Source organism: Bombus huntii, chromosome 1 (assembly GCF_024542735.1).
Source record: "Bombus huntii isolate Logan2020A chromosome 1, iyBomHunt1.1, whole genome shotgun sequence".
Classification (NCBI taxonomy): domain Eukaryota; kingdom Metazoa; phylum Arthropoda; class Insecta; order Hymenoptera; family Apidae; genus Bombus; species Bombus huntii.
The window spans coordinates 10,055,945-10,072,632 of NC_066238.1; the positions used below are offsets into that span (position 1 = coordinate 10,055,945).

Sequence of the window (16,688 nt, forward strand, 5' to 3'; positions counted from 1 at the left end):
TCTATCTCGATGAAACAGCGATGACGCTCGGAGCATACAACAGTTCTCAAACTAATCGTTTTCAGCGAGAATTCAATCTCGATCAGAATATTTCTTATTTAATAAAAGTTTTTTATTTGACATATGTCTATGGCGTATAATATTGTATTTAGAATTGAAATTTATAATAATAGTATTAGTAGTTTATTATAAAGGAAATTCAAGATATCCTTTTGCAATTTACATCGCTAAAAATCCACCATCCACTGGCAAGGCGACTCCGTTGATCATTGAGCTACGATCGCTCAACAGGTATACTATCGCATCGATTACTTCAGATACCTCTGCAAATATAACAATAGAATAGTAAAATATAGCGGAAGTTTAATTTACATAATGAAACTATAACTCACCACCAAATCGACCTAATGGTATTTTGCTTATCATAGTTTGTGCTTTCTTCGGATCGCTCCAGCCTAGTTTACCCATTTCTGTCATGATCACTGTAGGATTTACGGTGTTTACTCTTATATTGTGCGGACCAAGTTCCAGAGCCATCGTTCTGTAAGAAATACCAATGAATGGATTGAATTCCTATTTGCTGCCGGAAGTGATTTCAAATGTTTCTTAATGAATTGGAAGTTGTTAAAGCAAGGTAGGTAAAACAGATTATGAATGGATACATAGAGTGCGACTCGGTTGATAATTATAATCCAAGTTTTTAAATATATATCTTTTTAGAAATTCCTGGTTGCTAATTTACAGCTAACTAAATGCAGGATATAGCAATGATTAGTTTCCTTTCTATTTCTTTTATAAAGGCATATTGTAAATATCTATATAACTACAAATCTTGAAATAAATAAAAGTTAACTCTGCCTCTTACTTAGATAACATATCTACTGCTGCTTTGGAAGAGCAATAGACGGTATGATCTAGTAACGCTGCCTGGCTCGCTTGCGAAGAAACATTAACAATGCTGCCGCCAACTTTCCTATCGATCAAATTTTTCGCGACCACTTGAGAGACATTTAGCATCGATTTTACGTTTACAGAGAAAGTCAAGTCAAAGTCTTTTTCCGTCGCATTAAAAAAAGGATTAAGACGCGCAACACCGGCATTGTTCACCAGAAGATCAATAGGTAAGGCATTTTCGACCGCCTTCCTGGTTGCGTTCCAGTCGTTAAGATCGACGCAGACGATCTGAATACGAGGATCTTCTGCGCATAACTGGTCCAGGTTTTGTTTTGTTTTTGATAGCGCTATTACTTGACCTCCATAGTTGGATAGACGAAGAGCCAACTTCTTGCCGATGCCTACGATGTAATATAACCTGTTAAACGAATAATTTTCTCTATGTGGAGAATCACGTGAAGTAGCAATCACGCGTGTAGTTATGTCGCACATAATTGTGAATGAACGTTTAGGGAGCCGTCATGATGTAATCGAAATGTTTCTGTTTTATCAATTTCAACCATTCCAATATTTCTACTTGTTCTATCTTTTAATTATATAATAATGACGTTTGCAAGAAAGACATTGGGAAATGAGTAAATATAATTGGATCTTTATGCTGGACTTTGTAGTGTGAATCTTTGAAATATACAATACGATTGCAATTATAATATTTTCAGGAATTTAACGAAAATTTCTGTTTACATTCACCATGGGGTATTCACAATGGAAGCTTTTCTATTCTGAGATAAGCATTGTCATCATGCACAAATATCAAATAAAAAATTTGCAGCTTTCCCTGATTGGTTCGATTCAAATTCTCTGTCAATAAGTGATTTTTCATTAAAGATGGGTCAGAACTAAATTCAAGAAGGAACTTAAAATTCTTTAATATTGTTCCAGTATACGATTTAGAATTAAACAGACGAAGAGATTAAATATTTACCAAATTATATATGTTATGTCAAGTACGTAACATACCTTGCCCCGCTCCGGTTACAAGAATACGCTTTCCCTCGAAGTTGATGTTCATGACTACAAATGTGGTACCAACTATCGTAAGATGTCTCTTGTTAAATGTATTTATTCTTCCTGCCCCCACCAATGACGGCTGCATGCACTTATATCGGCACTACAGAGGGCAGGGTGAACATTCGGCGCTTATTCAAATGAATTTAAATTTTATTAACCTTCACTTTCGAAATGTAATCTATAACAACTATGTATATCTCCAATATAATCTATTATTTCCATAATCAAGTCATCAATATAATCATTATTTTAACCAATCGCTAAAGACTTCTTAAGTATAATTTAAACAAGGAACATGGGAGACATAAATTCAATCCTTTCTTGTTAGTATACAATAATGATAGAATATGAAAAAAGGTATTAACTGTTCGTGTAGAAAATATTTCAAACAAAACTTCCCGCCTTATATTTAAAAATTTCAAAGTTGAAGAGTCGTTTTGGATTATCGATTGCGTATCGATATTGTAAATGAATCGTAATTCACGCTATAAATACATATCTGCCAAACCTGTATTTTTGCAGAAATTGTGCAACTAGTGTGTTATTTTATCTTTTAAAGAATGCAGATAAATGAAGTACAAAGTTTCAACAAGTATATCAATAATCAATGAAAGTTTTAAATGTGTTGCCCGTTGAACACTAGTGTATCACAAGTTTTTAACCTCTACGAAACGTAAATAATTCCTGGAGAAAATTTTCGAAAATAGTAAATTCCATATAATTTGCTAGAAATTAAACTAAGGTTGTTAATTATTAATGTAACGTAAATCATTATCCTGTTTTGGAGGTTAACTTCCTTCGTAAGAGGTAATATTTTAAAATACATTTTTTGTGACAATTGTTAATTTGTTTTTAATAAATCTTATTTAGTAATTACATAGATATTAAAATTCGAAATAATTTTAATCGTATATGATTTTGTACAGGTTGGATTGGAATATGGAAACAGCATTTTAAGATTATAATTTTTAACTTCATTCGCAACAAATAATTGGAAAGGAACATTGATAACAAAAAATATTGGTTTTTGTATGATCCCTACTATTACAGAAACAATGGTATCAGAGACTTTTTTTGGAACTGGTGGAATACTTCATGGTGCCATAATGTTCATGCTGAGATTTACTTGGCAGTCAAGATATCGTTTACCGATGCTTATAATTATTATATTGATTGCAATAGATTACAGACTTCAATTAGCACTTGAATTTGATATTAATCCTGAACTACATAATCATTTGTGATTAAGGATTTAAGTTATTTATAGATCACTTTTAGATTATATTGTTAAACAAAGTTTTAAATGCTCATAGGAAGTAATAAGAGAAGTATTTTTCAAGAGATTCAAGGATAAAAGGGTATATATTGTTGATATTTTTATTTATTTCTGTTGTAGTTTCAGATTAGTATAGAATGACACTGCGTTGGAATTGTATAGGCTAAGGAAATTTTTTACTGATATTAATATTTTCAAGTATTTATGTATCATATTGTAAAGAGAGTAATATATAGGTTTTACACAATCATTCATTGGAATGTAAATTATATATTTAAATTAATAATTACTGTTATAAGATCTATATTATCACATAATTTTTAATGCATACTTGTTTATTACAATGTGTTTTACACATAGTTATTATATATTCGTCTGTTTATATTGTTAAGACTCGTAACTTTTAATTTTGTTACATGTTTTTTATTAAGCGATATGTCTGAGATTGACGTTTAAACGAATATTCTTCATTAAAGTATGATTAAGGTAAATGTGATAAAATAGCTTCAGATAGTATAGTAAATAATCAAATTCTTTAGGATTTTAGCTATTATATATATAATTATTAAGACCATCTATATAAATTATTGGGAAGATATATGTATATTTTTGCTATTAATTACTGAATTGTAAGAAATATTTGAAAATATGTTAGTAGTTTATTCGGAAAATTTAAATAATTGTAAAAGGCTGGTGAATATATGCATTAACGTGATTTTAATTCTCTCAGAGATTTTAATCTCTAAGAAATCATTGTAAGAAATATTTGAAAATATGTTAGTAGTTTATTCGGAAAATTTAAATGATTGTAAAAGGCTGGTGAATATATGCATTAACATGATTTTAATTCTCTCTCGATATATATATAGTTTTTTTTTACGTGTTAATGTATATATTTTCACGATAAAGAATGAGGATTAGCAACTGATTAAGTATTTATTTATTTATAATAAATACTTATAAATAAATCCTCTGTGAATATGCATATTGTATTACGTTACATCATGCAATTTTTTGGTTAAAATTCATATTGTGAATGATTTGCAAACATTCACTGTATTTATAGAATTTTTACTGGATATAAGCAATTGTACTGAACACAGCTAAACAAATAAATAGATCAGCGATTATTTTTCTAAACCATTTTTTTTATTTCTTTGTCAGGAAATGACTGTTAAGGCGTATAAATAAATACGAAGGATTTCTTACAAGCTTTAAATTTATGAACTTGAATGAATTAAAATTTTTAACTGTAAATTTTACGGTTGTATTATTGACAAGTTTTTATCGCTAACTACAAATTTTTATTTTTATTGTTTCAAACTGTTCTTTTATTCCTTTAGTAGATTAGAAATGATGGTATATGATAATATTGTATATGTTCTGAGAAGAATTGCAACTCTTCCAGCAGTAGTTCAAGAGTCGAAACCCTTTCTCAAAGGAAAAGAACTTCTAGGTACAGGTTATGCTACTTTAGTAAAATATTACCCTATTTATTTTCCGTATCTCTTCCCTATTTTTACATAACAATTCTTATCATCAGTTTCTCAGTTCTGTTGTTTGTATCAAAATTCAGATTAAATTAATACAAGATGATCCGGATGGTAGAATTTGTCAAATACAATATCAAGTCGTAAGTTACCATCATTAATTTTAATGCTTTTGCAAACGGTACAATAATGGAAATATATTATTACTTGAATTACAGACCAAGAAGAAGGCAGGGAAGTGTTCGGAGCTTCCGCCCTGACTGCTTCTGAATTCTCACACAAAACGTGAAGATGTAGAAAATCGCTATTATAATATCTTTACCAACAAAATAAGTAACTTCTTCTTTGTACCAAACAAGATCTACAATCCACTATTCGTTCTTATTTCCTTCCATTCTATCGAATATCAATTAAACACCCACGAGTCGTTCTCGAAGTCGATTTCATTCAGAAGTTCGCCTTTCGAGATTCGACACTTCGATCTTTATGAAGAAAAGTGGCCGGATTTCCGCTGAACGTGATGAAGAGGACTGGTTTAATCTTAATTTCTGTAAAGTCGCGTGGACGTATAGGGTGCATGGTGGGACTGCCGCTATAAAATCCTGGGAAAATCGAGATACAGCTTCTTCAGTATTGTAAGCTACATGGAAACACTTGGAAGGTTCGCTAGTATTTGGGCGGTTCTGTTTTTCTGCGGCGTCCCGTTTTGCAGCTATGGAAACTTTCCTTCTAAAGATTTTGGTGAGACTAGACGAAAGATCTAAGACTATCTTTTTTTTTTATTGTATCGTTATCAAAGAATCTATTTGTGATAGTTAGTAGTTTCTGTATCTTCTGTAGAAATTAGAAATTGTAATCAATTGTAATCTTTTTCTTCATAAGTAGAGATATATCTGGTTATAGAGAATTAAAGTGGCAGTTATTGCAGGAGAAAAATTGGACGTTCTGTCTAAGATAGTCAATTACATTCGCCAAAGGCCTCGTCAAATGAATGCCGATGTTACGTTATCTCTAACGATCGTCGAAGGTAAAGATTTGAAATCTACGAGTTTAACGAGTACTGAAACCTTAAACAAAATACCTCCGTTATTCTTTCGTACAGCTAACGCGGCTGCTATCTTTTTGCATGAAAATGCGCGACATCTTGTGGAGAAACATCGAAACATTCTTCTGACGATTTTAAGATTATGCGATTCTACTCGACGAGATTTGTTAGATAAAGTCATTCCAGAGAACGAGGACGTCCAGTTATGTAAGAATATCACATTAAAAAAGAAGATACCGTGAAAACCTTTTTTATTATGTACAAAATTGAAGTCTTTTAATTGTAGTGCACGAAAGCATAAATTATCCAATTTTGTGGCTGAAAAAAATATCATGGCGCCGTGGCGCTCTAAAAAAGGGGAAGACCAATTTTAAATTAAATTATCGGGACATACGAGAACTGATAATGCAAGGACCGCCCAAGGAGGAAGAAAGCGATCGATGTCTCGCCGAAATTGTTCGGAACAAATTGAATTCCAGCAATAGAATTCCTGATTTGTGCGCGGAGATATTGGCAAATCGAGAATCTAGCAGAGGATACCCTCTTACACATAGATTGTTGATTGTTCAAATTGCTAAGATAGTCAGTGTCATTACCATATCTTTTCTTTCATGTGTCTTTCATCTTTAATCGAATTTCGTTTCTTTTTAGTTGAAATGCGATCGAGGTCTTCCATCTTCGGAATTAATACTATCTTACTGTTCCGCGATCCTCGAGGATCTGATCGATATCGAAACAGCTGGATTTCCTTATCAAACGCCAGATTTAACGATGGAACAAGGTAAAACGGAATACATATATATAAATTTGTTTTCTCGTCTAGTCCTACTTTTTTAGTAACGCGTCCTCCTTTATTTTGGAAGTTGTTCTATGCGGCATGGAAGGATTCCTGGAATTCACTGGCAAGCACTATGAACGATTAGTACTGCGTTGGTCTCGTCCCAGCGGTTGTTTCAGTTCGTTTGGATATAAATTTGCCAATAACGAGATACGCGTGTCGCGAAGAACCTCTAAGCAAACGGACTTTGGTTGCGATAGCCACGCTACTGGTTTAGCCGCTGCCACGCTTTCTTTATTTATCCGCGAGAATCTGGAAAACGCTCGCTGGTAAACGCTCGAACCGCCCGACGAATGATCGCCTGCATAACACGTACACGGATACGGCGCATCGATAAAGGCGTAACGAACCGGAGAAGAATCTGGAAACGACGGGAAGGAAGATAACGAGATAAGGAAGAGGAAGAACAAGTTACAAACAAAAAATAATTTATTTCTCATAGTCCGTAACAATAGTTACAAATGATAGAATCTCTACATACGATGGAAAGACGAGTAGAATAGAGTAAAAGTGGGAGCAGGGGAAATAAATAGTCAGTCGTTAACCTTGCGTAGGAGAGACTGGTTCTCGCGGTGTGGTAACACGTATATTTTTGCATATGCTTAACATTTTCTTCATCCTTGAAAATGGAATCTATTCTCGTCCACGGCGGGCATCAGTCTCGCCTTTTTGATATCGCGTTCTGGCAAGCCGGCAGTGTCGGTTTCCTAGCAGAAAACGTGTCTCTCCCTCGCGATTTCTCTCGAAACCCGGGAGCTTGCACCCTCGAACGACGTCCGCTTTTCTCTTCAATATCCGATATATTCGATCGTATTAGTCGATTTTTCATGGGCTATATAGGTCATTGAAGCGAATTTTTTATTAGATTTTAAAACACCGAAGTTCCGACGAAACTTCAAAAACTTTCATATAATACACGTGATATAATTTTCTGTGGTAAGTATCAAAATACTATCACGTGCCATTATAAATATACGATGCACCGAGAATTTTAATATTTTACGTAAAAATAATTTTATTTTATAAAAAGTAAAATCTCGGAGTACTTCCTAAGCAAATCTCCTTTTTATTGCTTTTTTGCTTTTATTTAAAGGAAAGAAAAATAAAGAGACGAACAATATAGGTAAAGCATATAGCCCGTAAATACAGCGAACCATCTTGAGAACTTCCAATTTCCTACGCAGAAGATTATTATCGTTCGAGGGAACATCCCGGTGTCATAAATATGTCCTAATCTACTGTCGACGATTAGTTTTGGTTTATAAACACGATTGCGTGGTTCTCGATAAATTCTCTATCGACAAAAAGGCGGTGCCTCGTGCTTTGGTGCGATTACGCTAATTGAACTTTAAGTAACTCCTTCCGAAGCAATTAGACCGTTCTTTCTTGCGATCGAAATCAATTTCTCGTCTGAAAGAAAGAATGGTACAATTTTTTCGCGAAAAGGAGACTTCTCGCTGCTTTTTTCTTTTTTTTTTTTTTCGTAAAATCACCGATTCGCTTCAAGGTCGCCGATAATTGTACGGCCTTCCGTACGGCCCCATTCTGCTGTTCAATTTATCGTATCTCAGATACTGGAAGTAACTGTACACTACCAACCACAAGTAGGCATAGATTACTGAAAAAATATTAAATATTCATTACAATTTCAAATAAATGGGCAGCTGGAATTTAAAAGTTGTCAGTACAACGTTTTTTAAAGAATGCTCGAGGCGTTAACATAACGAGTTTTTTAACATTTCGTAAATATCCTCGTAACTGTTGAATATGCCAAAGAAAATTGAAAAGAATTATAAATGTCAAGATTGTAGAATGCAAAGGTATTTATAATTCATTAGCTACTCACCGACAGCTATAAGGCCAATGACGAGCCACAGAATTCCATTTATTGCCGCGTGATTCACGAAGAACATTATGGATGTGTATAGGACACTCACTAACAAACCGACTGCTAACATCAAGCCCAGAATTACCCATGGTAGCATCATAAACGTGTTTTTCTATAAAAAAACAATTCTCTCACTTTTCCCTTCGCTTTCGATTTATACAATTAATTATATCGGACGAAACAGCATCGAGCGAATGACATCAGAAAAATTGAATACGATTTACGATTTTTGTAGAATCGATGGAGAAACGATTTTACCTTGATAGCGCCAACTATGAGCAGCATCGAGATCAAAATTGTCATGCACAAGTTTATCGCGAAGATGATTTTAACGATGCTCTGGTCCAGCACGTCGATCAGTATCGTCTTCCATTCGACGTTCAGAGTAAAGATCATAATCAACGAGATGATCGATAGAATCTAACAAGCAACGAAACGAATAATTTAACCCTATAGAAACGATTTTTTCGTTCAATTAAAATTACAAAATAGAATTACGAAATTACTAATTTTAGGTATTTCGTTCCGATAAGTACTTACGATGCCCAATATTCCGGTGAACAATGTTCCCGCTTTTAGCGAGTAACATCCGCAACACGACGTGAGTTGCATTCTGAAAAGGAACAGAACAATTTAAACTATATTTGCAAAGCAAAAGGACACAGAACGTTCTTAATTATTATTCTATCGATTTGTTGTTTGCCGCAAATGTCGAGCAACCACTCTGATAGAATTTAGATCACGAGTAGAATTAGAATCTGACTGGTGCTCGCGTATTTTTAAAGCCGATTGATGAACCAATTTCTCGTTCTTGTTGTCTCGGTGCTTTTTTTCGCGTAGCTGAATATTAAGAGATTTTATTCGAAAATCGTGGAACGGAAGAAAAATTATGGATTTGAACGGTAAAAGGTGGGAATTTCGAAGTTTTTCTCCAATCAACCGCCGTTGAGTCACGCGGCATCGAGTCACGTAACAAATTTGGAGGATCACGACTCAAGGATTCAAGTTCCTCCAACAAACTGCTTTTATCGAATTAAATGTCACAGAACGTTTCATTTTCCATTCTGCGAACAGTCGCGCCGTTCGGCATCGATTATAACGTTTGCATATCCACGTGGCGTGACCAACGCATTAACATCCGTGATATTACGTCGAACTTGACGCCGTATTATACTTCACCTTAGTCATTTTTATTTCAGTCTGAGCGTCACGTAGAAATTTCTAAATATTGCGCCCGTGTGAATGGGCACACTCGATAGTTGGTCGCATTGTCAAAACGCGGGACGACGATTTTTATCAAAACGCCGATGTATAGCGTACGCGAATCGTTGTACGAAATGTATCGCGAATTATAAATAAACGTAGAGTCTTAGCCGATTCTTGTTTCGAGTGTATCTAGCGTTCGATACAATTCAGCTTTGATGCTTTTTCTTTATTCCGCACTTTACCGAAGAGATGCCAACGTGAGAGAGAAGCGAAGTGAGCAAGAGGATTATGCGGCGGAACTTAATGGAAGGAGAACGACAGAAATGAGAGGAAAACGAAGAACACCAACGACGATGGTCACGATCTCTAACATGTGGCATTAAAACGACGAAGTTTAATTCGTGGCACGCCGAGAATAGAGGGAATATGGGTCATTGGCATAGGTGGCCAGATCTATTTTCGCTTGTTCGCCGGTTCGTCTCTTCGGCCTATCCGGTGCTGACCTTTCTTTCCGCGTTTGTTATTCCACCAGGCTGTCGTATCCGGCCGCCAGACCATAGGAAGCTTCTTCAGAACTACCCCGATCAAATAAATTACCAATATCTTTGAATTCTGTTCTTTCGTATTTCTTTAGCCCGATTAACGTTTCCTTGGAAATGAAATTAATTTTTTCTCTGAGAGGAAAAGATCAACCGTCAGTGTGGAAAATATTGGGAAAATTTCGTTCGTTAAATTCGTATTAGCATCGACAGAACCATCCGGTTTATCGTTACGTTTGTTTTTTAACTAAGAAGATGCGGCACTGATGAATCGTAATTAACAAACGACGCTCGGTATCGTTTAAAAGAGCAAGAAAAGAAGTCGGAGAGACAGGAAAAGGAGATCGCCGTGAGATCGGTCGATACGAGTCATACGAGCGGCCGTGGCGGTCATGGCGAACACGAAGCTTCGTCGAGGTCTGTCGGGCCCCATAAGGAAACGCTTCTCGATCCCTTGTTCCCGTATTTCCTCTGGTTCACCTCGTGCAAAAAGGAAACGCGTCGTCTATGAAGAACCAGTCGGTTGACATTGGCCACCGTTCGATTCCTCGCTCGCTCCGCTTCTGTCTCGGTTTCAGAACGCACGAATCCGTGATTTATTCGACCATTAAACGACACGGAACACGACCTGGCCGTCTCTGCGATCGATTCCTTCATCGGCGATTCCTAGGACGCGTCCCAGGAACAATGGAACAGAGAACGACGAGTTAATTCGATCTGGAAAATAGCTATAAGGACGGCTCGATAGAAGGAACGTTATCAGCAGAATAGATAAATAAATGAATTATACGAGTCTTTCAGGCGCTATTTCGATCGATTCCATTTTTTGCTAATTTCATAACGTTAGTACGCGAAGACCCGATTAAAGAAGACCTCGACCTGAATGGAACTTGGCGTGCTGTTCAAAGTCTTAGGCCTTTTATAACGCGTAATAACATAATTTCACGCTTCTTTCAATTCGTTTCATTCTATTTGTTTTAACTTAGCAATTGTACATTTTACTATGGTATAAAGAAGTGACAAATTTCAAATGAAATTTTAACACCTCCACGTGTAACGTGACTGCGGTCACGCGTTGACAGCAGCATCGAATTGACTCGATACGTTTATTCTATCGTTGGATAAGTTTGTTCGAATAAATTGAACGATTAAAACGGCGATTATGCGTTATCCGACGTAGCTTGGACGAAACTTTCGACGAAGAAGCTGTTTTCTTAATTCTCTAGCCAAGCTAAAAGTGCAAATCACCGATAAAGATTCGATCGAAACGTGTCGTAATTTTCCGTTTTATCGCGTACGTAGATCGTAAAGAATAAAAAGAGAGAACGATCGGAAGAAACGCCAACGCGTAAATTCGTTAGCGGAATAATAACATTTGCACGCAACTATGCGCACAGTCTATAAACAGCGATGACACACGAAATAAGGTCGCGTGAGGTGAACCGAGCATTCTGTGAAAAAAGCAAAACTGTGGTAAAATCGCCATTATGCTCATTACTTATTACCTCATCGCGACGCGATACCTCGACCTCGTTTATCGCTTTTAATTACATTCGTGCCATTACAAGTCCGTTTGGCGAAGGAAATGCAGAAGGAAACGATTACGGAAGATTAAATCGCGAATTCTGACGCTTGCATTGAGTGACTTTGTCGGTCTGTTCGTCGTATTCCTTGCAAAAAAACACGGTTGCATCATCGAGCGAGAGAGATCATGCTCGGCCTCGAGAGGCTGTTTTCAACGAGAAGGCGTTCGCTCGTGGATACGAAGGCGGGTTACAACGTTTCCTTTCAAGTACGATTTAGGAAATCTGGCTCACCGGTATCCGGTGTCTTTGATATTTAATTAAGAAAGAATGTTTTAATGATCGCCGTGTTAAGTCGAGGTTTGCTGAGTCAAGCGGCGACACCGCGTTGCTCTGAATTCGAAGCGTGTAAGAGTGGCGTCAGAAATTTTGCCAAAATACAGAAAGTGTATTAAAACAATGGACACGTTACGGAAGTTTACTTTATAAATCGGAGACACGAAAGGGGGTCGTAGGTGAAAAAGATACAGTTTATAAATAGAGATAACAACGAGAACGATATTAAGCAAATTCTTGGAATCGCTTTTCGCAATTCAGCCGTTCTCAGAGGTTACCTCGATTAACTTCGTAATTTCGAAAGTATAAAAGAGTGTCATATAGAAGAAATTGTCTTCAGTTATCTACCAAAGCGTACCTAATGCTGATCACGTTGAACGAACAGAAGACAAAATTGCGGTGGTGTGGAACGAGTGGGGTCCCCGTTAAATTTAGGCAGAGCACGCGTGCTAATCGACCGAAAAGAAATAGAAAACCACTTGATACGCGTGTTTACGCGGCGCCTACTCAATTATTCTTGACCCAGATACATTAATCGAAAGCGTGGAAAGGGCGCACCAGTTACTTAGCGGAGCTTCCTTTTCTTCGATCAGGGCGCTGTCCCTCCGTGAAACGGATATCAGAGGATCGATATCGCGCCAGCTTTTTATTCGCGGCTTCTTCGCGATAGAAAAATCGCGATACATAGAAATACAACGATAAAAAGTTTATTATGTAGGCGTTTACGCATTGGAACGTTACACAATGGACGTAACGACGGCGATTCGCATTTGAATGTCGTCGTTAGAATTTAACATTCAGATGTTTATCAAAGGTGCTTTATGTGTACAGCATCCACCGCGGCCTCCAAGTCAGGTGCAACGTCGTTCACGGAATACCGATATCGTGTGTCGCGTGTCGATACCTTCGCAAAATCGTCTTCCGCGTTCGCCAAGGAAGCAAGAAAAATGATCGCCTTTCATGCTCGATGTTGCGTTCTAATTTCTTTAGTCACGAGAAGAACAGAAACGTTTCCTTCTCACGCGTCGTTACTAAATTCTTCGTTACTCGATTTCGATCGAACCGAATCTTTCGATGCTTAACCGGATCCTTTGACCAAGAATGAACGCGATCGATAAAAAACACATCGATTTCAGTTACGTCATTTTTAGTGGTAATAAATGCGAATAAAGGCCACAGGAGAAATGTCAACGACCCGATTCCTAAGTAACGAAATTCATTCTTTTGAGAAATTGGCAATTCGAACGACAAGTTGGCTCGGTCTTCGTCGATCAACAGGTTAAGAGCTTCACAAAGTAGTTGACGAAGATCTTGTACTATTCGCATATTCATAATGCACGTCTGTATAGTTGGACAAGTTGCTGCGCACTTCGCATACGTGTTTTCATGGTTCACAGTCGCGAACGCTACTATTGGCCTCCTTTTACTTTTCTCTCGCCGCCGCCACCATCGTCCTGCTTCTTGACTACGATTTTCGTGGTCCATTCGCGAATCACTCCTCCGTTTGTTTCAGACCTCCGTTAAGCCACTCTATTTTTTCCCTCGTGTTTCACCAATATGTTTATTTCTTCAAGCTTCTCTGACTCACAACCGAGTTCCTTTTTCTTCCTTTGCTTTGGTCTTTATTTTCGTTGATAGTCTCGGACGATCAGAGTAGATAAGAAAATAGAAATGCAGATGGATAGAAGGGTTGTAAGTGTAGCGAGGCTCGAGGCGCTACGCTACTGTTTTAAGCTTATTCTTCACTATCAATTGACTCGTCGAGTGACGAACTACGTACATCGATAAAATCGAGCTTCAGTATCGTTAACATAGGATTTAATAAAATAATATCGGCAGTAGATTCGTCAAATCCACTGAATGGATTTTAAATATTTTGTTCTGCATTGTTGAAATGCTTTTATCGAGATGAAAAACGTAATTATACATACTTATTTATTTTCATTACACCATTTCAATTATAGTTATTTAGCAGTAACTACAGTATAAGACGTATGCAACATGTATTTATCGAAACATTACTATAAATTGATAGCGCTAACGTTAATATTATTTAATATTATATTATTGGAAAGCATACAGTTTAATATACTCTCGAATTAACGAAAAGAAAAAGAAAATACAAATTGGATAAACGAGGAATATAAAACACGACAGAAAAGGAGGCCGCGAGCGAATCGCGTTATGAAACGTTTCTGTTTTGAAAGAATGTTAAATACGCGGGAGTATCGAAAACAACGACGTGACATTCGCGTAGTTTGGATTATTTCAGTTATCAAAGTTCACGTGATTTTTTGCAACTTATTCTTCGATAATTAGACGAGTTGGTCGATAATGAGGAAAATTTTCAGAGATCTCAGCAGCTGCCAGTGGCGACTATAACCCGATGTAGATAAACTATACAGACTATGTCTGTCTGGACGGCGATAACGCGAAGGAACTCGTACGACAATACGGTAAATGGTTTTATAAAAACAAGCTTTTCCCGAGAATAGAGAGAACAGAGATACGTTTGAACCGGACGATGCTGCATCCAGGATGTTCGTCTCGATTTCAGTAATCCGAGCGTTACTTGTCTTTTGCAGACCTTTCGTTTTGTTCGGTAGAATTAAAACGTTTGCTTGCTGACGATGAAACTTAGATCAAGACGAGATTACAACGATATTTAAAAAAAAAAAGAAGAAAAAAACACTGATTTCTCTTTGCTTCTATATTAATACGTTTTGGGGCGACGTTTCTATGTTGTGGATATTTTGGAAATTGTCAATGCGTTCGAAAATTAATCTTTGCGATCTGTTCGTACATTACGGAAGGAAAAGGAAACTCGTTCAATTGTTCAACGCTGTCTTAACGTCTGTTTTCAGTGAATCACACGATTACATCGTGAATCACAAGATTACAATGTATCTTACAGTTGAAAACACAGGTGATATGAAAATGAAAAAATTCGAAAGTTTACCGGGTGTGTTTACAGTGGAGATTTGCTATCTCGACGAAGAGTCGTGCCTTTTCCTAAGGCGAGAAGAATTTTGTGCGTTATTTGCACATGTTTCGCGGTCTATGCTAAACACAGGCCCGTAACAATTTTTGTCGCGGCAGCTCGCGTATTCGCCATACATTTTCATCGTACGAGCAAATTGAAGAAATCGCTCACTTGGCCGATTATACAATTCGCCGCGATTATCGTCAATTACCACGGTGATGGGTAGTTTTCGCTTATCGTACGAGCTTGTCTGTCCTTCGTTCGAGTTTTTGGTGGAACTTTTACGAGCTAACGAATTGTTCCTTTGTAAATAATTTTTACGAAATTTAAAAACACGTTTCTACGACGATAGTAAAAATTATCAAGTGTGCATCGTAAAACGTTGCAACCTTGAAACTTGAACGTTGTATTTCTTTTGATTTTATAATCGTCTGTTGTCATTTGTTCACTTATTTGTTTACGCCAAAGGAAAAAGAACTTGTTCGTTAAGAAATATAAACTTTTCAGTAATATATTAAGAAGGAAAGAAATTATCGAGCAAAAAGGAGAAATAAGTAACGAAACGGTTATTATAATAAATTGTTTTCCAAGGATTTAAATAACCCGGCGGTAGCTCAGGATCGAGTTACGTTTGTTAAAAGTATTACACCGCTTCAAGCGCTTTTAATTACCACTCGAGGTTATCAAACATCGACTAAAAACTGCTCGCGTTCGGTACGTCACTTTCCGCCACCTACGATCCTCAGCTTCCTACTTTCTTCCCCCGCAACTGTCGCTTTCAAACCCTTTCACACATTTACAAATCTTCTCGTATTACTCACTTACAGAACGAGAAGAACCTAACTCAAATCTACGACGCTAAAGAGAGCTTCGTGCGTGATCACTTTTATCCGGAATCATCTCCTCGAACTTCAACTTCCGTTCACCAAAAAGATCGAAATCAACCCAAACTTTTCACCTTCACTTCTCGCTCGTCTCTCGTTACGTGTCTTTTTCCTCTCTATACGTTTGAATTCCTCTTCTTCCTGCTTTTTACACGTCGTCAACGTGCAACCATCTCGACGTCATAAAAAACGCCGATGACAAACGAATTTTCACTGACTGTCTCGTTTAAAAATTAAGAAAAGAAAGAACGAAACGCTCGTTCGATTTACTCACTTTTGAAAGATCGCTGTTCTCTCGAGAGGATCGAACGCGCGAGTTCCGAAAGGAAGACCGGAAGAAAGGTACGTCGGGGCGAATGAGGAAGAAAGTCGGGTGCCGCGAGGCGCAACGAAATTACGCTTAGGTCCAGCGCGGTCCGCTCGCAATAGGAGATGGTCAGAAACTGTGCCAAGAACAGTACGCGCGCCGCCGCGGCAGACCGCGAAGTTGTACACCTACGACGCATATACCTACATCTACACCGGTGGCTAACCAACACAACATCGCGCCGCGGCCGATCGCCGATCGGTTTCTCTCCTCTTCGCTTCACCCCGTGCCGACCGATCGCCGTCACGTGCAGTTTTCTTTTTTTCTTTTCTTTCCACGGAAATGACAAACGTGGGTAAAACGTAGCGAGCGAAGAATCGCGAATCGAAGCTGCGATCGTGCAACATT

The 16,688-nt window shown here is 37.3% G+C and overlaps 3 protein-coding genes across 5 annotated transcripts; 1 reads left to right on the top strand and 2 right to left on the bottom strand.

Moving 5' to 3' along the window:
• Window positions 1-90: 90 nt before the first annotated feature.
• Window positions 91-2,073, bottom strand: LOC126870897 (L-xylulose reductase). The gene is made up of 4 exons (XM_050629108.1): window positions 1,915-2,073; window positions 866-1,295; window positions 393-541; window positions 91-323 (listed from the first exon to the last, which is right to left on the bottom strand). Exons 1-4 carry the CDS (start codon window positions 2,048-2,050, stop codon window positions 220-222), a joined length of 819 nt encoding a protein of 272 aa, XP_050485065.1. The 5' UTR covers window positions 2,051-2,073; the 3' UTR covers window positions 91-219.
• A 143-nt stretch (window positions 2,074-2,216) lies between these two features.
• On the top strand, window positions 2,217-8,096 carry LOC126870118 (uncharacterized). 2 transcript variants are annotated; one of them, XM_050627680.1, is made up of 7 exons: window positions 2,217-2,772; window positions 2,892-5,472; window positions 5,660-5,758; window positions 5,834-5,983; window positions 6,063-6,358; window positions 6,428-6,557; window positions 6,640-8,096. In XM_050627680.1, exons 2-7 carry the CDS (start codon window positions 5,376-5,378, stop codon window positions 6,885-6,887), a joined length of 1,020 nt encoding a protein of 339 aa, XP_050483637.1. In that variant the 5' UTR covers window positions 2,217-2,772; window positions 2,892-5,375; the 3' UTR covers window positions 6,888-8,096. The 2 variants fall into 2 exon arrangements, with proteins under 2 accessions (XP_050483637.1, XP_050483578.1); XM_050627621.1 differs by having other exon boundaries at window positions 2,892-4,874; window positions 4,950-5,472; window positions 5,660-5,983.
• On the bottom strand, window positions 7,026-16,437 carry LOC126871242 (uncharacterized). 2 transcript variants are annotated; one of them, XM_050629868.1, is made up of 5 exons: window positions 16,248-16,437; window positions 9,043-9,115; window positions 8,761-8,922; window positions 8,461-8,614; window positions 7,026-8,232 (listed from the first exon to the last, which is right to left on the bottom strand). In XM_050629868.1, the coding sequence occupies exons 2-5, from the start codon at window positions 9,112-9,114 to the stop codon at window positions 8,117-8,119; spliced, it is 504 nt and encodes a 167-aa protein (XP_050485825.1). In that variant the 5' UTR covers window position 9,115; window positions 16,248-16,437; the 3' UTR covers window positions 7,026-8,116. The 2 variants fall into 2 exon arrangements, with proteins under 2 accessions (XP_050485825.1, XP_050485902.1); XM_050629945.1 differs by lacking the exon at window positions 16,248-16,437 and having other exon boundaries at window positions 8,761-8,952.
• Between the last annotated feature and the right edge of the window lie 251 nt (window positions 16,438-16,688).